The sequence below is a fragment of the Eptatretus burgeri genome, chromosome 6, assembly GCF_056783735.1.
Source record: "Eptatretus burgeri isolate ZD-2024b chromosome 6, Ebu_testis_v1, whole genome shotgun sequence".
Taxonomy (NCBI): domain Eukaryota; kingdom Metazoa; phylum Chordata; class Myxini; order Myxiniformes; family Myxinidae; genus Eptatretus; species Eptatretus burgeri.
This window is the reverse complement of record NC_140966.1, coordinates 89,053,151-89,067,887: the sequence shown is the minus strand read 5'-3', so window position 1 is coordinate 89,067,887 and position 14,737 is coordinate 89,053,151. Positions and strand designations below refer to the sequence as shown.

The following is a 14,737-nucleotide window of genomic DNA, read 5'->3' as shown; positions in this document are numbered from 1 at the left end:
GCAACTGACAAGTACAACACATTTGTGGGAACTTCTGCAAGTGTTGGGAAGAACTTTCCAAACAATATTTGATTTCCATTGCAGAAAGAATGCCACGAGTATGTTTGGCTGTAATATCTGCAAAATGTGGCTACTTTGATGAGTCAAAGATTTAGATTAAATTTTGTTCAACAAAACGATTCCATGATTTCTTTTTTATCTGCAATGATTTATTTGTTCTGTGCTTTAATTTCAGAGTACATTGAAACATTAAACTGCTTAAATTTCAGTAAAAAATGTAAAAATGGGGGTGTTATAAAACTTTCGACCGGTCATGTATATATAGTGTTATGGATTTCAGAATCGGATCCGATGAAGGCATACAAACATTTAGGTGCTCAGACAGTTATTTCCCTCAACGCATGTCCAGGATAGACCCTTCCCCATGTCTGGTGGGATTCTCACTTTGATGCGTTGAGAAGGTTAAAGAATCGATTCCCTTTCTTATGGAATAGCCTTTTTCTCTTTACGACAGACACATTCATGCATGCGAGATAGCCATTAGCCTAACGGAGGCTCGTCCACCCCCCTTCCATCAGGACACATTGGCTTGGAGGTGGACGATTTATTTACACCTTGGACTGACAGCACATTTAATTAAGCACACCACAGGTTTTTCCTGAGCAGTTATTCTGATGGTCAAATACGGCTGTGGATCATTTCCCACATCCACCTCTTTCACCAACGTTCGACACCCACCTCTTTCCATCGACGTTTGGCAGCTCTGTGGATGGTTGTTGCTGACGTTTTATGAGCGCTTCACATTTTCGCTCGATAATTCTGACAAATGGCTGCTTTCTGCCGTTCGTCCAGCACCACAAGCATGGCATCATAAGCCAGGAATGATCGCGAGACTGGCGGTTGGTGACGTGCAACAATGCACCAATAGGCAAGGTGGATTTGCCTGAAGTCTGCTTGAGGCTCCGCCCAGACTGGCCGCCTATAAAAAGGACGAGAGGACCGTTTTTGTGACAGTTGGTGACAGCTGGTTGCGGTTCTTACAGCTTTGGGAATTTTGTGATCATTTGTGACAGCTGGGTGATGGCTATTTTCAGCTCCAGTCAGTTCCAGTCATATGGTTGGTGAGGTGGTGACAGTTTAGTTGGTGATAGTTGGTGACGGTCTTGCAGCCTGACAGTTTCTCTCAGCACCTCAAATTAACTCAGTGCCTCACAGCTCCTTACAGCTGTCCGTTGGTTGTGGCTTCTGGTGGCTTCTGACGGTGTGTGACGCTTGGACCGTTAATGCGGGTTCTGCTCAAGACCTGCTCTTGGCATACCTGATTATTTGTGTCCCTGGTTTGTGGGGGTGACGAAGTGACGTCGATTGGTCTTCAAGCCTTTTTGCGAGTGGGCGCACGACAAGGCAGGGCACTGACAGCAGACCAAGGCACACTCACACATTTCAGGACGTTTTATTTGACGTACGACGACTTCTATTTGGTGAGCAAGACTGGATTTCTCCCCACCCCCGAATGATCTGCTGGGTACCCTTGTCTGTGTTTAATCGTTAAGTAAGGCATAATGATAAGCATTTGCTCTTTGTCTGTTTTTACTGAAATCATTGCCTGATTAATTCTTTATTTGCTTGAGATTATTTTGATTGATTTGAATTTACTTATTTTCATGACAAGGAAATAAAAAGTTCTTCTTTTTATTTATTTTTTCCTTGTTGACGTTCCAACCTGTCCATGCTTGTCCTTTCCTTCCATTGATCCAGCATTGGCCGAACCTCGATAGACTGGGAGGTAATTATCAAACTAATTGACCTGTAGTAGTCGGCACGCACCAGCGGTTAAACGCTCGGCCGCCCCAATTAAGATCTAAATCAAGATAAGATTGGTGCTTTGCCGAGGGGACGATCCCCGTTCAGCAAGCCATGTAACCTCGAGTTAAATGGCAAAATTAGATGGTGGACACTGGAACTCGTTTGATTGGCGTTTGTGGTTCCAAAGCAACCCACCGTACCACAAAGTTAATTGTGAATGATGGCCCCAGGTCCAGCTTTTCCAAGGAGAAACGGGGATTAACCCCCTCATAATACACTCGGAACCCATGGCCGTAACAATATAATATTATATAAATATATATATATATATATATACATATATATATATATATATATATATATATATATATATATATATATATATATACACACACACATATATATACTACCGGTCAAAAGTTAGAACACCCCCTATTTTTCCAGTTTTTACTGAAATTTAAGCAGTTTCATGTTTCAATGTACTCTGAAATTAAAGCAGAGAACAAATAAATAATTGCAGATAAAAAAGAAATCATGGAATCGTTTTGTTGAACAAAATTTAATTTAAATTTTTGACTCATCAAAGCAGCCACCTTTTGCAGAAATAACAGCCGAACATACTCGTGGCATTCTTTCTACAATGGAAATCAAATATTGTTCGGAAAGTTCTTCCCAACACTGTTGCAGAAGTTCCCACAAATGTGTTGCACTTGTAGGTTACTTTGCTTTCACCTTCTGTCCAGTTCATCCCAAACCAGCTCCATGGGGTTTAAGTCTGGAGACTGTGCTGGCCATTCCATGATTTAAAGTCTACTGTCTTGTTCCTTTCTTATACGGTAGTTCTGATGCAGCCTGGAGGTATGTTTTGGGTCGTTATCTTGCTGTGGGATGAACTCCTGACCAACTCGGCGTAGACCAGACGGTATTGCATGGCGTTGCAAAATGCTGTGGTAGCCCTTTTGGTTCAGGGTGCCAGTCACTCTGTGCAAGTCGCCGACTCTGGATCCAGAATAAGAGCCCCAGATCATCACGCTTCCTCCTCCTTGTTTGACAGTTGGTGTCACACACTGAGGAACCATCCTTTCGCCCACTCGATGGCATACAAAAACCCTGCATGATAAACCGAAGATTTCAAATTTTGATTCATCGGTCCATAAGACCTTCTTCCAGTTTTCAGTGGTCCACTGGTGGCGTTTCATGGCCCAGGCAAGCCTCTTTTTATTATTTTGCCATGTTAGCAATGGCTCTCTTACTGCCACTCAACCTGTCAAACCTGCGGCTCGAAGTCTTGTCTTAACAGTTAAAACTGAGACTTCCTTACTTCGACCAGTGTTAAGCTGTGCTTGAAGCTGCTGTCCTGTGAGCCGCCGATCACGCTAGCTGTTGACTCTCAGAAACTTGTCTTCTGATTGTGTTGTGGCTTTGGGTCTGCCAGAACTCTTCCTGTCAGAGTTTCCTCCAGTTTCCAAGTACCTTTTGATGGTGGAGGAAACTGGACTCACTGACACCTTGGCTTCTTTGTAATTTCTCTAAAGGAAAGAACTACACTTTTAAGGGTTATCATGGTCTGTCTTTCTTCCTTTGTTAATTGTCTTTTTCTCACCATTATAATAGCAATATACTACTTCCTGCAGGGCAATATTGTCCAAATAATGTTTCAGATGGTGTCACAACACAGTCTGTTCCAACACTGCTTTTATACAGAAAGAGGGTTTGTAACTGATCAACAAAAGTTGGGACACCTGTAGGAATTGTTTGAATCAACTTTCAAGGCTGAATTTACTTCCATTGCTGCAGAACAGCTGCAGTTGCTAACCCATTACTTGTTCCCTGAAAAGGGCCTTTTTTAACAACTCAGAAATGTACATTATTTTTCAGTTTTTTGAAACCTAAACTTTGTTTTTTTACTTCTGGCAGTTTACCGCTTAGCTGTGTACCATTTCAGGTTATTCACCGGATTTGAACTGCTTAAATTTCAGTAATAACTGAAAAATGGGGGTGTTCTAAAACATTTGACCTGTGGTGTGTATGTATGTATATCTTCTTCTTCTTTTGGCTGCTCCCGTTCGAGGTCGCCACAGCGGATCATCCGTATGATCCACATAGTGATTTGGCACATGTTTTACGCCGGATGCCCTTCCTGACGCAACCCTGGTCGCCTCTTACAACACAGGGATATGGTACACCTATTTTAACCGGCGTATACACCGGCCCAGTACACTGGTACTCATTTCGCCGACCTCGGAAGGATGACAGGCTGAGTCAACCCCTTGGTGTATTAATTCAGTGGCCCAAGGGGCTTGAACTCAGGATCTTTTGGATCCCAGGCCGCTGCCCTAACCACTGCGCCAACACACCAGGCTTTGTATATAGATAGATAGATAGATAGATAGATAGATAGATAGATAGATAGATAGAGAGAGAGAGAGAGAGAGAGAGAGAGAGAGAGAGAGAGAGAGAGAGAGAGAGAGAGAGAGAGAGAGAGAGAGAGAGAGAGAGAGAGAGAGAGAGAGAGAGAGAGAACATTGAAATAAACATGTAAATACAATAAATAGTCAAACATTTGATGAGTACAACAAAATTTAAATATGCATTTCAATAAAATGGAGGTTATCAAAGCTTTTCAGCTTGCACTCCTCAGGATAAAACCACAAGCATCTGAAGAAGAAGCATCAAACTCATTTATAAAGTTGCAATGTCATGTCCTCAACGTTGATTGGTTGAGAGAAAGAAAGGATAGGATTACCTGATTGGTGGAACCATACAGCATCATGACTAATGAGTAGGTGGAAATGAATCACCAAAATATCTTTGGAAATGTAATGCTAATTAGCTGAGGGCGAGTTGGGGGGATAGGGAGGGATGTTTTTTTTATGATGACTCAACATTGACTGTGGTACAGTTGTTACACAGTGAAGTCATCATAGTCAAAATAGATATAAAGTTCTGACAAATTATTTCTGTCCACAAGGAGTAGGATAGGTTGACCTGATGAATGTGGCCTCCATTGCACAAATGTGAGCAATTGTTGTAACCTTTGTTAATAATTTGCAGACTCACCTCTTCTCCATCGATTGATTAATTATTTCCTGTTTGCTTTCATTTCCAGAAACCCCACCAGAGACATACTCTTGTGAACCCAAACATGGATAGGTGCCTTGAAGTTCAAGCAAGAGGTTACGTGGTGATCTCTATTGTCATCTCTCGGGACATTTACCAAGTGCTTGGCAATGTCGAGCAATTAATTCTGCCATGAAGCTGTCCACAAATGGCATGATTCAGTCATTTTATTTCACTTTGGGTTGATAGCTTTGTTGAGTGTGCCAGCGATAGCTCACCTCATCTTCAACGACACTGTAGGATCTTTAATATCTAATAACTAATCCTTGCAAACGGGACACCAATTTTAACCGCACATCCAAGGGACAATTCACACATTTAGGAATCACCCTGCATGTGAAACAGAGGATGACAGTTTATAGCTGGGTTGAGCTACAAACCCAGGCAAGACAGCTCAACAATGCATGCACGTACCTCCAGGCTATCCTGTGAGACCAATCAAAACATGACCAATGAAAAATAAATATATACATATATGTCAAAATGACAGGCAAGCACCCTTCATGTGAGTCACAAGCTGAAATGAAAGTGGCTTTTACATGATCTCGTTGAGAAAGTCTGTAAAAACTGAAGAAATCAACTTGACTCAAATGTTACCTTGTCCACATCTTGCTTGTTCCCTGCACTCTCCTGCTCTACCTTCTCTACATGCATCTGCATCTTCTCACTTTCTCGATGATCCCGCTCATACCGCCGTTTTGTCTGGGGCCAAGTGTGTAATACATTGTGACATCAGAATTGTTCCTCAGTCGTTTAACATTTGTTGGAATATTAAGCTGACCACATGATGTCCATCGTTAAAGGACAAACAAATTAAATAATTTTTCCATATACCATCTCGAGTTGCTTGGCAGAGTTGTCAAGTTGATTCTGAAGCTTCCGGCCTTCTTGCAGCAACTGCAAGAAAAACAACAGACAAAACGTGACTCGGGGCTCAAAATCACTGCATAACTCTCAGGCTCGTTTAAAAATGATAGGGAAATAAAGGAGTGAAAAGGGAGGGTCAGGTTGTAATATGATTAAATTAATAACCGAGATACTCAAAGGTTTTGGGTTTGGATCATTAACTCAAGCTATGAAAGAGACATGAACGATAAGATGGCATTCAATGTTAATGATGAAAAAAAAAGGACAACTTAAATAATTAAAAATTGAAAATATTTAAAGAATTGAAAATAGAACATAAAATAAATAATTCAAAATTGAAAAACAATTAAAAAAAAAAATCATAATAATTGAATAATTGGAAACTGAAAAAAAAAAAACTAATTGAAAATTGAGAAAATGCATAATTAAATAATTAAAATTAAATAATGGGAAAAATTATTATTTAACAAAGTGAGCACCAAGACGAAACACTCAATGCCTCCCTGTGAGCTTGCTCGTATTTCTCAAGGTTATTATTATGGTTCCCAGAGATGATTCAGCAGTGACATATTTGGTCATTGAATATAACAATGAATGGCAGCGATTTAATTATAGTGTGGCAGGTGAAATGAGAGAGATACTAGCATCATGGGGAAAATTAAAACGAGTTAGATCACACCACAAGTTCCATCAGGTTTAACAGAAAAATGCAATTGCTACAACTCGCTCTCAAAACTATACACTGTGCACAATGATACGATCAGGTCCTGTTCATGCCAGATGGAGTTTCATTTACCAGTAACTTACACCGTTTGGGGAAGTCAATTCTTTTCAGACTTGTCTCTTTGACAAACTATTGTCACATAACCCGAGGTTGAAACAGCTTACGGGATATTCACAAGGCTCAGCCACAGCCTTTGAGGACACATTCAAACAATGACCGATACCGCAGAATAGCTCCCCCTCACACACCTGACAAAGAGGCTCGAACACCTGAGCGAATTTTGAGGCTGCAGCTGACATGTAAAGGCCAGATATGCTATATTGCAGATTATAAAAATTCGTGTCTATCACAATGCAAAAAAAAAAAAACTCACAAATTAAAACCAAAACTGACGGACAATTTAACCATGTGAAGCAAGTATGACAAGACATCAGTGTGAGACTGCCGCACCACCTGCAGGACTCCATAATTGCTCATTTTGCCAACCTCGGAAGGACGACAGGCTGAGTAAACCCCCTGCCATTAATTTAGCGGCCATCGAGGCTCGAACTCAGGGCCCTAGGATCCCAAGCCACCACCCTAACCATTGAGCCAACGCCAGGCAAAAAGGGGTAGTGACTGAGTGTGGAAGAAACATGAAGATACGTGTGTACGTTTGTGTGTGTTTTTCTGTTGAGTGATGTATGTTGTAAGGTTGGGTAGTTGGTTGATTGGTTGCTCCAGCATGTACTTTCAGTGCTGTATATTCAGTGAGTGGAAGCTGTTGTTTTGTTGTTGTTGTTGTTGTTGTTGTAGTTTGTGTTCTCTTGGGGTGGGGAATGCATCCTGGTGTGATTGCTGCATGGGGGGCATATGTGCCCCTGCTGACCCACCTTAGCTGACTGTATCAAGGTTTTAGGGCCAAAACAGGATGATGCTGAGGTATTTGACGCAATAGCCGGTCAGTGATGATTTGTTTCGGCGCGGAGGTTCGGGGATCACCACGAGGGGAACTCTCGGGCTCTTCCCGCCCTCCTACACCTGTAGACCGCCGGCTTGCAAATACCTCTGTGGCCTGGTGGGTTGCCAAGCAACTACTGACGCCAATTTGAAATGCCAAACCTGGCAGGATCCTCACTCTTTTAAAAACACATTATCTTTCCAGTGTATTGGCACTGTCAATTGGGGTGCATACCCTCTGCACATACTTTGTGTATTTATCCGTTTACGTACAGCCGAGCGAAAACCGTAAAGCATTTACAGGCTAATCCCGAAGCCAATCAGTGGGGAAAAAACTTCCTGTCTATCTAATTTTACATGCCTAAGGTGAGCCAAGAAATAGAGACACAAAAAGGGGCAGGGTAGAAACAAACCATCTTTATCAGCATCAAGAGGCACGTATGTACAAGTATGGTAATCAAAATTCAAAAGCACATATGAACAGAACAGGAAATCATTCAGAATTGCATATTCTTACCCATAACACTTATTTTCCCCCTTAGACAATCTTACTTCGCCACTACACACAAGACATGGTCCAGCAGAATAATTCCAAGAAATTTTAGAGAAGAAGAAGAGAGAGGTACAGAGTGGTGTGTTGGCGGCCCCTAACTCACCGTGGGCACACGTCAATGGACGTGTGCCTATTCTGGTACAAATGACGAAAAAGGGAAAGGTCATGAAAGTAGTTGATGTAGTTGTAGCAGAGATAATATGTGTGGCATTTACTTACAGGCGAGGTGCGAGTGTATAGCCCTGCCCATATGGTCAACAGGCCAATTATTGAATTCCGTTGGCAATCGCTGACAGCTCTTTGTGAATCTTGGTTAGAGGAATAGGAATTAGTAAAAGGGTAAAATTGAATTGAACTGCATGACTGAATAGGAATTAGTCAAAAACGAGGAGTTCCCTTGGAATAGGGATATTCTGGAGGCAGTAGAGCCGGTGCAGGGCCCACCACCTGAGATAAGGAATGAATGGGTGAAGAAAGCCATTGATGAAATGGAGGATAGTAAAGTGGTGAGCAGCACTGGTATTATCGCAGAGATGCTGAAGGCATCTGGTGATATTGGAGTGAATTTAATCACGAAATTGGTAAATGCAATTATAAGGGAGACATCCATCCCAGATGGCTGGTTGAAGAGTGTAATGGTGAATATTTATAAAGGGAAGGGTGATGCCTTAGTTCAGAGAAACTATAGGGGTCTGAAGTTGCTGGACCATGGAATGAAAGTGGTAGAGAGAAAGTCATGGATAAATTGATGACAGAGTGTCAATATACATGAAATGCAATTTGGTTTCATGCCAGGAAGGGGCACGATGGAGGTAATTTTTATAGTTCGGCAATTACAGGAAAAATATCTGGGGAAGAATAAACGGAGGTGTGAACGAAATGAAATGAGAATGGTGAGGTGGATGTGTGATGTGACACTGAAGGATAGGGAATCAAATGTGGAATTTAGAGATAGGTTCGGTACAGAAAGCACTAGTGAGGTTTTGTGTAGGGGTTGTAGGGGTAGGTTGAGATGGTTCGGACATGTGGAAAGGATGTGAGTGAGTAGTTGTGAGAAGAGGTGTATAAATATGAATGTGAATGGAAGGAGAGCTAGAGGCCATCTGAGGAAAACATGGGATGTGTTGCTGAGAGATGATCTTAGAGTTAAAGGCCTAACAAGAGGGCTAGCAAGGGATCGTGCAGCTTGGAAAGCAGCCATTAGGTGAACCACGGCTTGCACATGAAAGCATGGTTATGGCCGTAAAATGATGATGATGATGATGATAAACCAAGAGAAAGTTGTGTTAGTTAGTTCTGCAGCTATCTCCCTGCGCGAGGGACCTCCCGGCTTGATCACCCTCTCCCCTCTGCCCCATGCTCTGGGCCCTTGTTGCTCCGTTCTCGACCTGGCTTCAGTGCACCCAGTCGCAGATCCAGTGCAGGATCTGACAGTTGTTCTCTCCTCAGTACAAACAGACAGGTAGGTGGTCTTCAGGTCCCAAACACTTGTTGACAGCACTGATCTGCTTGGCTTTCCGCCTTTTAAGCAGCTTGAGCGGGACAAAGACTTGGGAGGGGGGAGTGGGTGTGGCAGAATTTGTGGGAGGTAGAGCTTTGGGAAGCAAAGTTTGTTACGTGCTCTTTGACTCAAGACAGTGCGTTCCCATTGGTGTGCTCGCCAGGCAACGCCTCCTTCTGCTGTCAATCATTCTTAGTTGCGGACCTCCCCGAATCAACACCGCTATTGACGAGGTGCAAAATGAAAAAAGGCCCTAAGTTGGAGCGAAAAGGGCATTTTTTGGTCCAAGCTGCCAACAAGTTTTTTCCAGTGGATTTTGAGGTGCTGAATCCGAATTTTCATGTTGGCATGCTCAGTTTTGTGTGTTAGGGGTTTCAAAAATGAAAATTGAAAATGTCCCCCATAATTCATGATTATTACATCTGTGGATGTTGTAAAGTTACTTAAAGGCAACTTCAAAGGCAGCAATGTCATTATTAATCATAAAGATATGTTTAAACATGGACAGACACACCTAACTGTCCAATATCTGAAAATCTAACAACATGAATTAGTTTCAAAATGGGTGTCATATCATATATTTATACTCATTGCTCTGATAAAACGTTTATATTCTGAAGCTAAAGATCTACTGGTGAAAGTACTACAACAGGTTAATGTCATGTTATTCAGGAGGCTCCACAGTCGGCCAAGAAGCGAGGAGAACAGAAAGCAACTGAGTTTGTCATGGACAAACTTTTCAACAAAAATGCCAAATCTACCTTACCTTTTCGAGCTACAATCAAAATAAACAAATCTCCAACATTTGAAACCCTGTATGATGTCCCCAAAAACATAACAGACAAGGACAAGCTGATAAGAGATGTAATGCAGCACCTTATCACTTCCTATGAAGGTGGTCACAAGGTGGATATCAAGAATGTGATGACACATTAATTTATGCCAGTTCCAATCTCGACTGCCAAAACAGATGGCTCACTACGAACAGGCACAAAATCCACAGTCATCCAATGCTGACTTTCCTTGCTGCCTGCAGTGACAAAACTGTGATTCCATCTGCTTTATCATGCCTGGTGATTGATGCGATGGCTCATAAGTGTAGCATGGGAAAACCCCCTAAGGCACAGACATTATGGTGACTTGGCTGATGCATTTGCAGATTTTGGTATTCCTAAAATGGTCACAGATGCAATAGAATTGATATTATATTTGACAGCTACAGAGAAACCTCCATCAAAAGTCAGCCAGAAGGCAACGACGTTCGAAATCTCTGAAGGCTGTCAGGCATGCCGTTAATGGACGGAATGTACCGCTATTGTCCAACTTCATTGTTTTGCAGGAAAACAAGGCAGATTCAACTGATTTTCTTTCACACAAGCCATTGGCACATGCACCCTCTGACAAGGAAGTTGTTGTGGCAGGGAGGTTTATTGATTCACATGAAGTAAAGTCCTCAAAAATTAGAACCAATCTCTCTAACCTCAATGCCAAATGTGAAGAGGCAGACACCAGACTCGTCCATTGCATCAACAATGCATCTGAGATTATTGTTGTGTCTGCCAGGGACGCTGACATGCTTGTTGTTGGTGGCACACTACAGCCATGTAGCAGCTCTAAATTTGTAGTTAATGTCGAGAACAGCAAAGAACAGGAAATATATCAACATTAGGGCTACGAATGACAACCTTCCCCTCGCTGCTGTATCAGCTCTGCTTCCATATCACGCCATAACAGGGTGGAATACCACCTCTTACTTTGCTCGGAAGCCAAAACAGTCATCATGGAAGACATTCCTTCAGCATCATGACCTGCCTGTTGAACAAGGGGAGGGTGAACGAACTCAGACAAGTCAGTCAGTGATGCAGATAAGTTTGTGTGCAGAATGTACAATTTTGAGCAGGTTGATACCACTGATGATGTTCATCGTATCATGTTCTTCAAGGCTAACAAGCCTGAGAGCATGCCTCCAACAAGTGATGCACTCACATTCTCAAGCACTCATCTAGAAACAGGCACATTGCACAGACCCAGTCATTCCTCAGCCACAGCAAATGGGATGGGAACTTCATGGAAATTGCTTGAAACCCACACTTCTCAGCCTAAATCCTATTCTGAAAGCTTGCATTGATGTCACCTGCTGTTCCTGTCGCACTGGTTGCCGCACCTTTTACTGCTCATGTAAGAAAATAAGGATGCCTTGCACTAAATCCTGTGGCTGCATGACATACAATGAATGCGCAAATAGATGAACGTAAATTGGCTAATTGTTGATGAATAGCATTCAGATAAATATTGTTGTACTCAAGTGAATTTTAGAAAGCATTGTGTGAATGTTAACGAAATTTGAAATACACATACATTTCATGGAGTTAGTCAACGATAGTGGATTTCAGGTAAGCCTGGTGTTGGCTTAGTGGTTAGGGTGGCGGCTTGGGATCCGAGGGTCCTGAGTTCAAGCCCCGTTGACTGCTGAATTAACACCAGGAGGTTGACTCAGCCTGTCATCCTTCCGAGGTCGACGAAATGAGAACCAGTGTACTGGTCCCGGTGTATGCCCTGGTTAGAATAGGTGTACCATATCCCTGTGTGTCATAAGAGGCGACCAGGGTTGGCGTCAGGAAGGGCATCCGGCCATAAAAACATTGCCCAACCCCTGCACAGCAGGGAAAAATGGCTGTAAAAACGGTCATTTTATTAGTGGATTTCAGGTACTATGATGATACTTTTAGCACAACTACACCCGTTTCAGTAGTTTCAGCAGCTTTATAATGAACTATTGTGTCTTATTTACCAGTTAATGTACTGTGTGTATTATCATGTTTCTGTATGAATGATGAGAAAGATGTACCCCGTATGTTTAATTTTGAAAATAAAAATAAATATTACAACCAGTTGGCACATATCATATATAACAAAATAATTATTCCACAATGTAAGTTGTACTATGTTTGTCAATCTTACTCTTTTTAGGCAAAGTAAACTACAATTATATAGCTGTATCTGAAATAGGAATACTGGTATGAAATTATATAGTTGTATCTGAAATATTAAATATGAAAATACATATATTTATAATTCAATGTCTTTTTAAGTCAAAATTATGAATAATTACATGTATTTTTGGTGGATAGGTTGGGTGTGTGACAAGGAAGAACTGATTAGATTTTGGTGATGATCTGGATCTGGATGTGATGAGTAGAATTTTTTTAAGTGATTCTTCACCATTGAGAGGTAGTGCTAAACTGATATATAGCACGATATCTCAAAAAGTTGTTGACGGATTCGGACGAAACGTGGTGGACCTGTTGGATGTGTGGCAAGGACGAAATGATTCAATGTTGGTGAAGATCCAAATCCAGATCTGGATACGAGAATTATTTAATTTTTAAAGTGATTATTCACCATTGAGAGATCAGGCCAAAAACGATATAGTCCTGTACAGCATTATATTTCAAAAATGTATTGGGCCCGATATGTTCTCGTGGATCAGGCATTGCGTGGCGGAGGTATGCGCTCTACCGAGTGCCCGTCTAGTTTATAACTGGATGAGCAGAGTAGATCTAGTTACTTTTTGGTTGGAAGTGCCTTTTTCCCCTCTGATAATGTGTAATCCCAACAACTCACTCCAACGTTTTTCCTTTTTGTTTTTTTTGTGCAAGAAAGCAACTTCAGTGCTGCTTGAGCATCTCACAGCAAGGAATACACTGCAAGGTGGTTTCCCTTCGCCTTCCCAGTGGTATTCAGGGCAGGAATTTTGAATTTGTTGAGGATGCCGGCAATAACTCACACACTCATTGCAAAAGACATGGTGGGATCTTTAACATTCACCAATGCATGTTAGCAGACAGGATACCTACCCTAACGTCCATCCAATGGATGGTGCATGCCCTGCCTGCGAAGCATCAATGTGACAGTTTATCATCGGAATGAAAAATAGAACCCAGATGAGACAGCTCAAAAGTGATGGCACAACCTCTGCATTGTCCTGTCAGACAAGGTTTGGATTGCGTTATGATCATTGGAACAGAAAGATGAAATACCTTCCTCCGTTGCTGTCGAGAATCAACAACACAGAGCGTGAGAGGCTGCAAACCATTCTCCTTCTGACCTTCTGCCAACACCTCTCTCTGCCCTGCATAGTCACCCAGCTCACTCAACAGCATTTGAAATGCCTCGCACATGGAGAACCTGCAAATGAAAGCAAACAATGATCAGGAAGTGAGATTATGTGGTGTTAGTGTGACCAGATTAATAGGCATTGTCCAGCAGGTACTGACGTCGCCTGGTGCTATTCTAACCCTGTTGGCATTTTGAAGAAATCAATTTATTTTTCATGGATGCCAAAAAAAAAAACACTTCCATAACCCTACTAAGGAATGGGGTTGGGATCATTTTTTAATATTACATTTCATATAGCTACAAAAGGCTTAGGCATAATGGAGCAATTTATTTATTTTTTATCCCCAAAAAAATCAATTTTTGAAATTTTTCAAAACTTTTCTTGGTCTAAAACACTTTCAAGCAAAGATGTTGACACAAACACACACGGCGCTCTTATAATAAAGATGGTAACACGTCTAATCATTACTGTTAATCAATTTATATTTAATCTTGCAGGATACCTGTCACACACAGACAAACCTCTTTTACAAGCAGAGATAAGAAAAGTACGGGCCTTGACAATGAGATTGAAACGCACAGACAGAGACAGGGTGAAGAGACTACACAATTATAATTAATCATCCATAACTTGATCTTAAGGCACATTCAAGGTAAAATATCAACTTATTGTTCAGACATTAAAAGGTTATATTCAAATCGGACACTTGGTTGAGCGTGCCCAAGGTCATGGAGGTGTGCTAGTCAATCCCGTGGGCCTTGCTACAAACCTCAAACTGCAGGCGGTGCTGCCAAACACACACTCAAACAGGTGAGGATAACGACACAATCCACATTCAAGGTACAAAATCAACTTATGGCTAAATTAGATGTGAAAAATTTATCGTTACCTTTGATGAATTTGTCAAAATTAGCTTAAGGCCGATTTGGGAGCAACAGTAAAGTTAGTATGTGTGTTGACTCACAGACACACAGACATACTACAATGCCTCCTCTCCTATCTCTTCGGAAATTGGTGAGGCTAAAAAATAATAATTCCAGGAATCAGGTTTTCAATCAAATCCAACATTTTTTGATAGTAAGTATATTCACTGAAAGTGATGCTCCA

At 41.6% G+C, this 14,737-nt stretch overlaps 1 protein-coding gene across 2 annotated transcripts in view; it reads right to left on the bottom strand.

The window, feature by feature from the left end:
• The window catches only part of LOC147025289 (formin-binding protein 1-like), a 99,946-nt gene that overhangs the window by 40,553 nt on the left and 44,656 nt on the right, over positions 1-14,737 (bottom strand). For both annotated transcript variants that reach the window (XM_085886153.1, XM_085886152.1), the window contains 3 exons: positions 13,551-13,698; positions 5,761-5,823; positions 5,524-5,628 (listed from right to left, as the gene is read on the bottom strand). In XM_085886153.1, the coding sequence (XP_085742279.1) occupies positions 5,524-5,628; positions 5,761-5,823; positions 13,551-13,698 (316 nt within the window). The remainder of the gene's footprint in view (positions 1-5,523; positions 5,629-5,760; positions 5,824-13,550; positions 13,699-14,737) is intronic.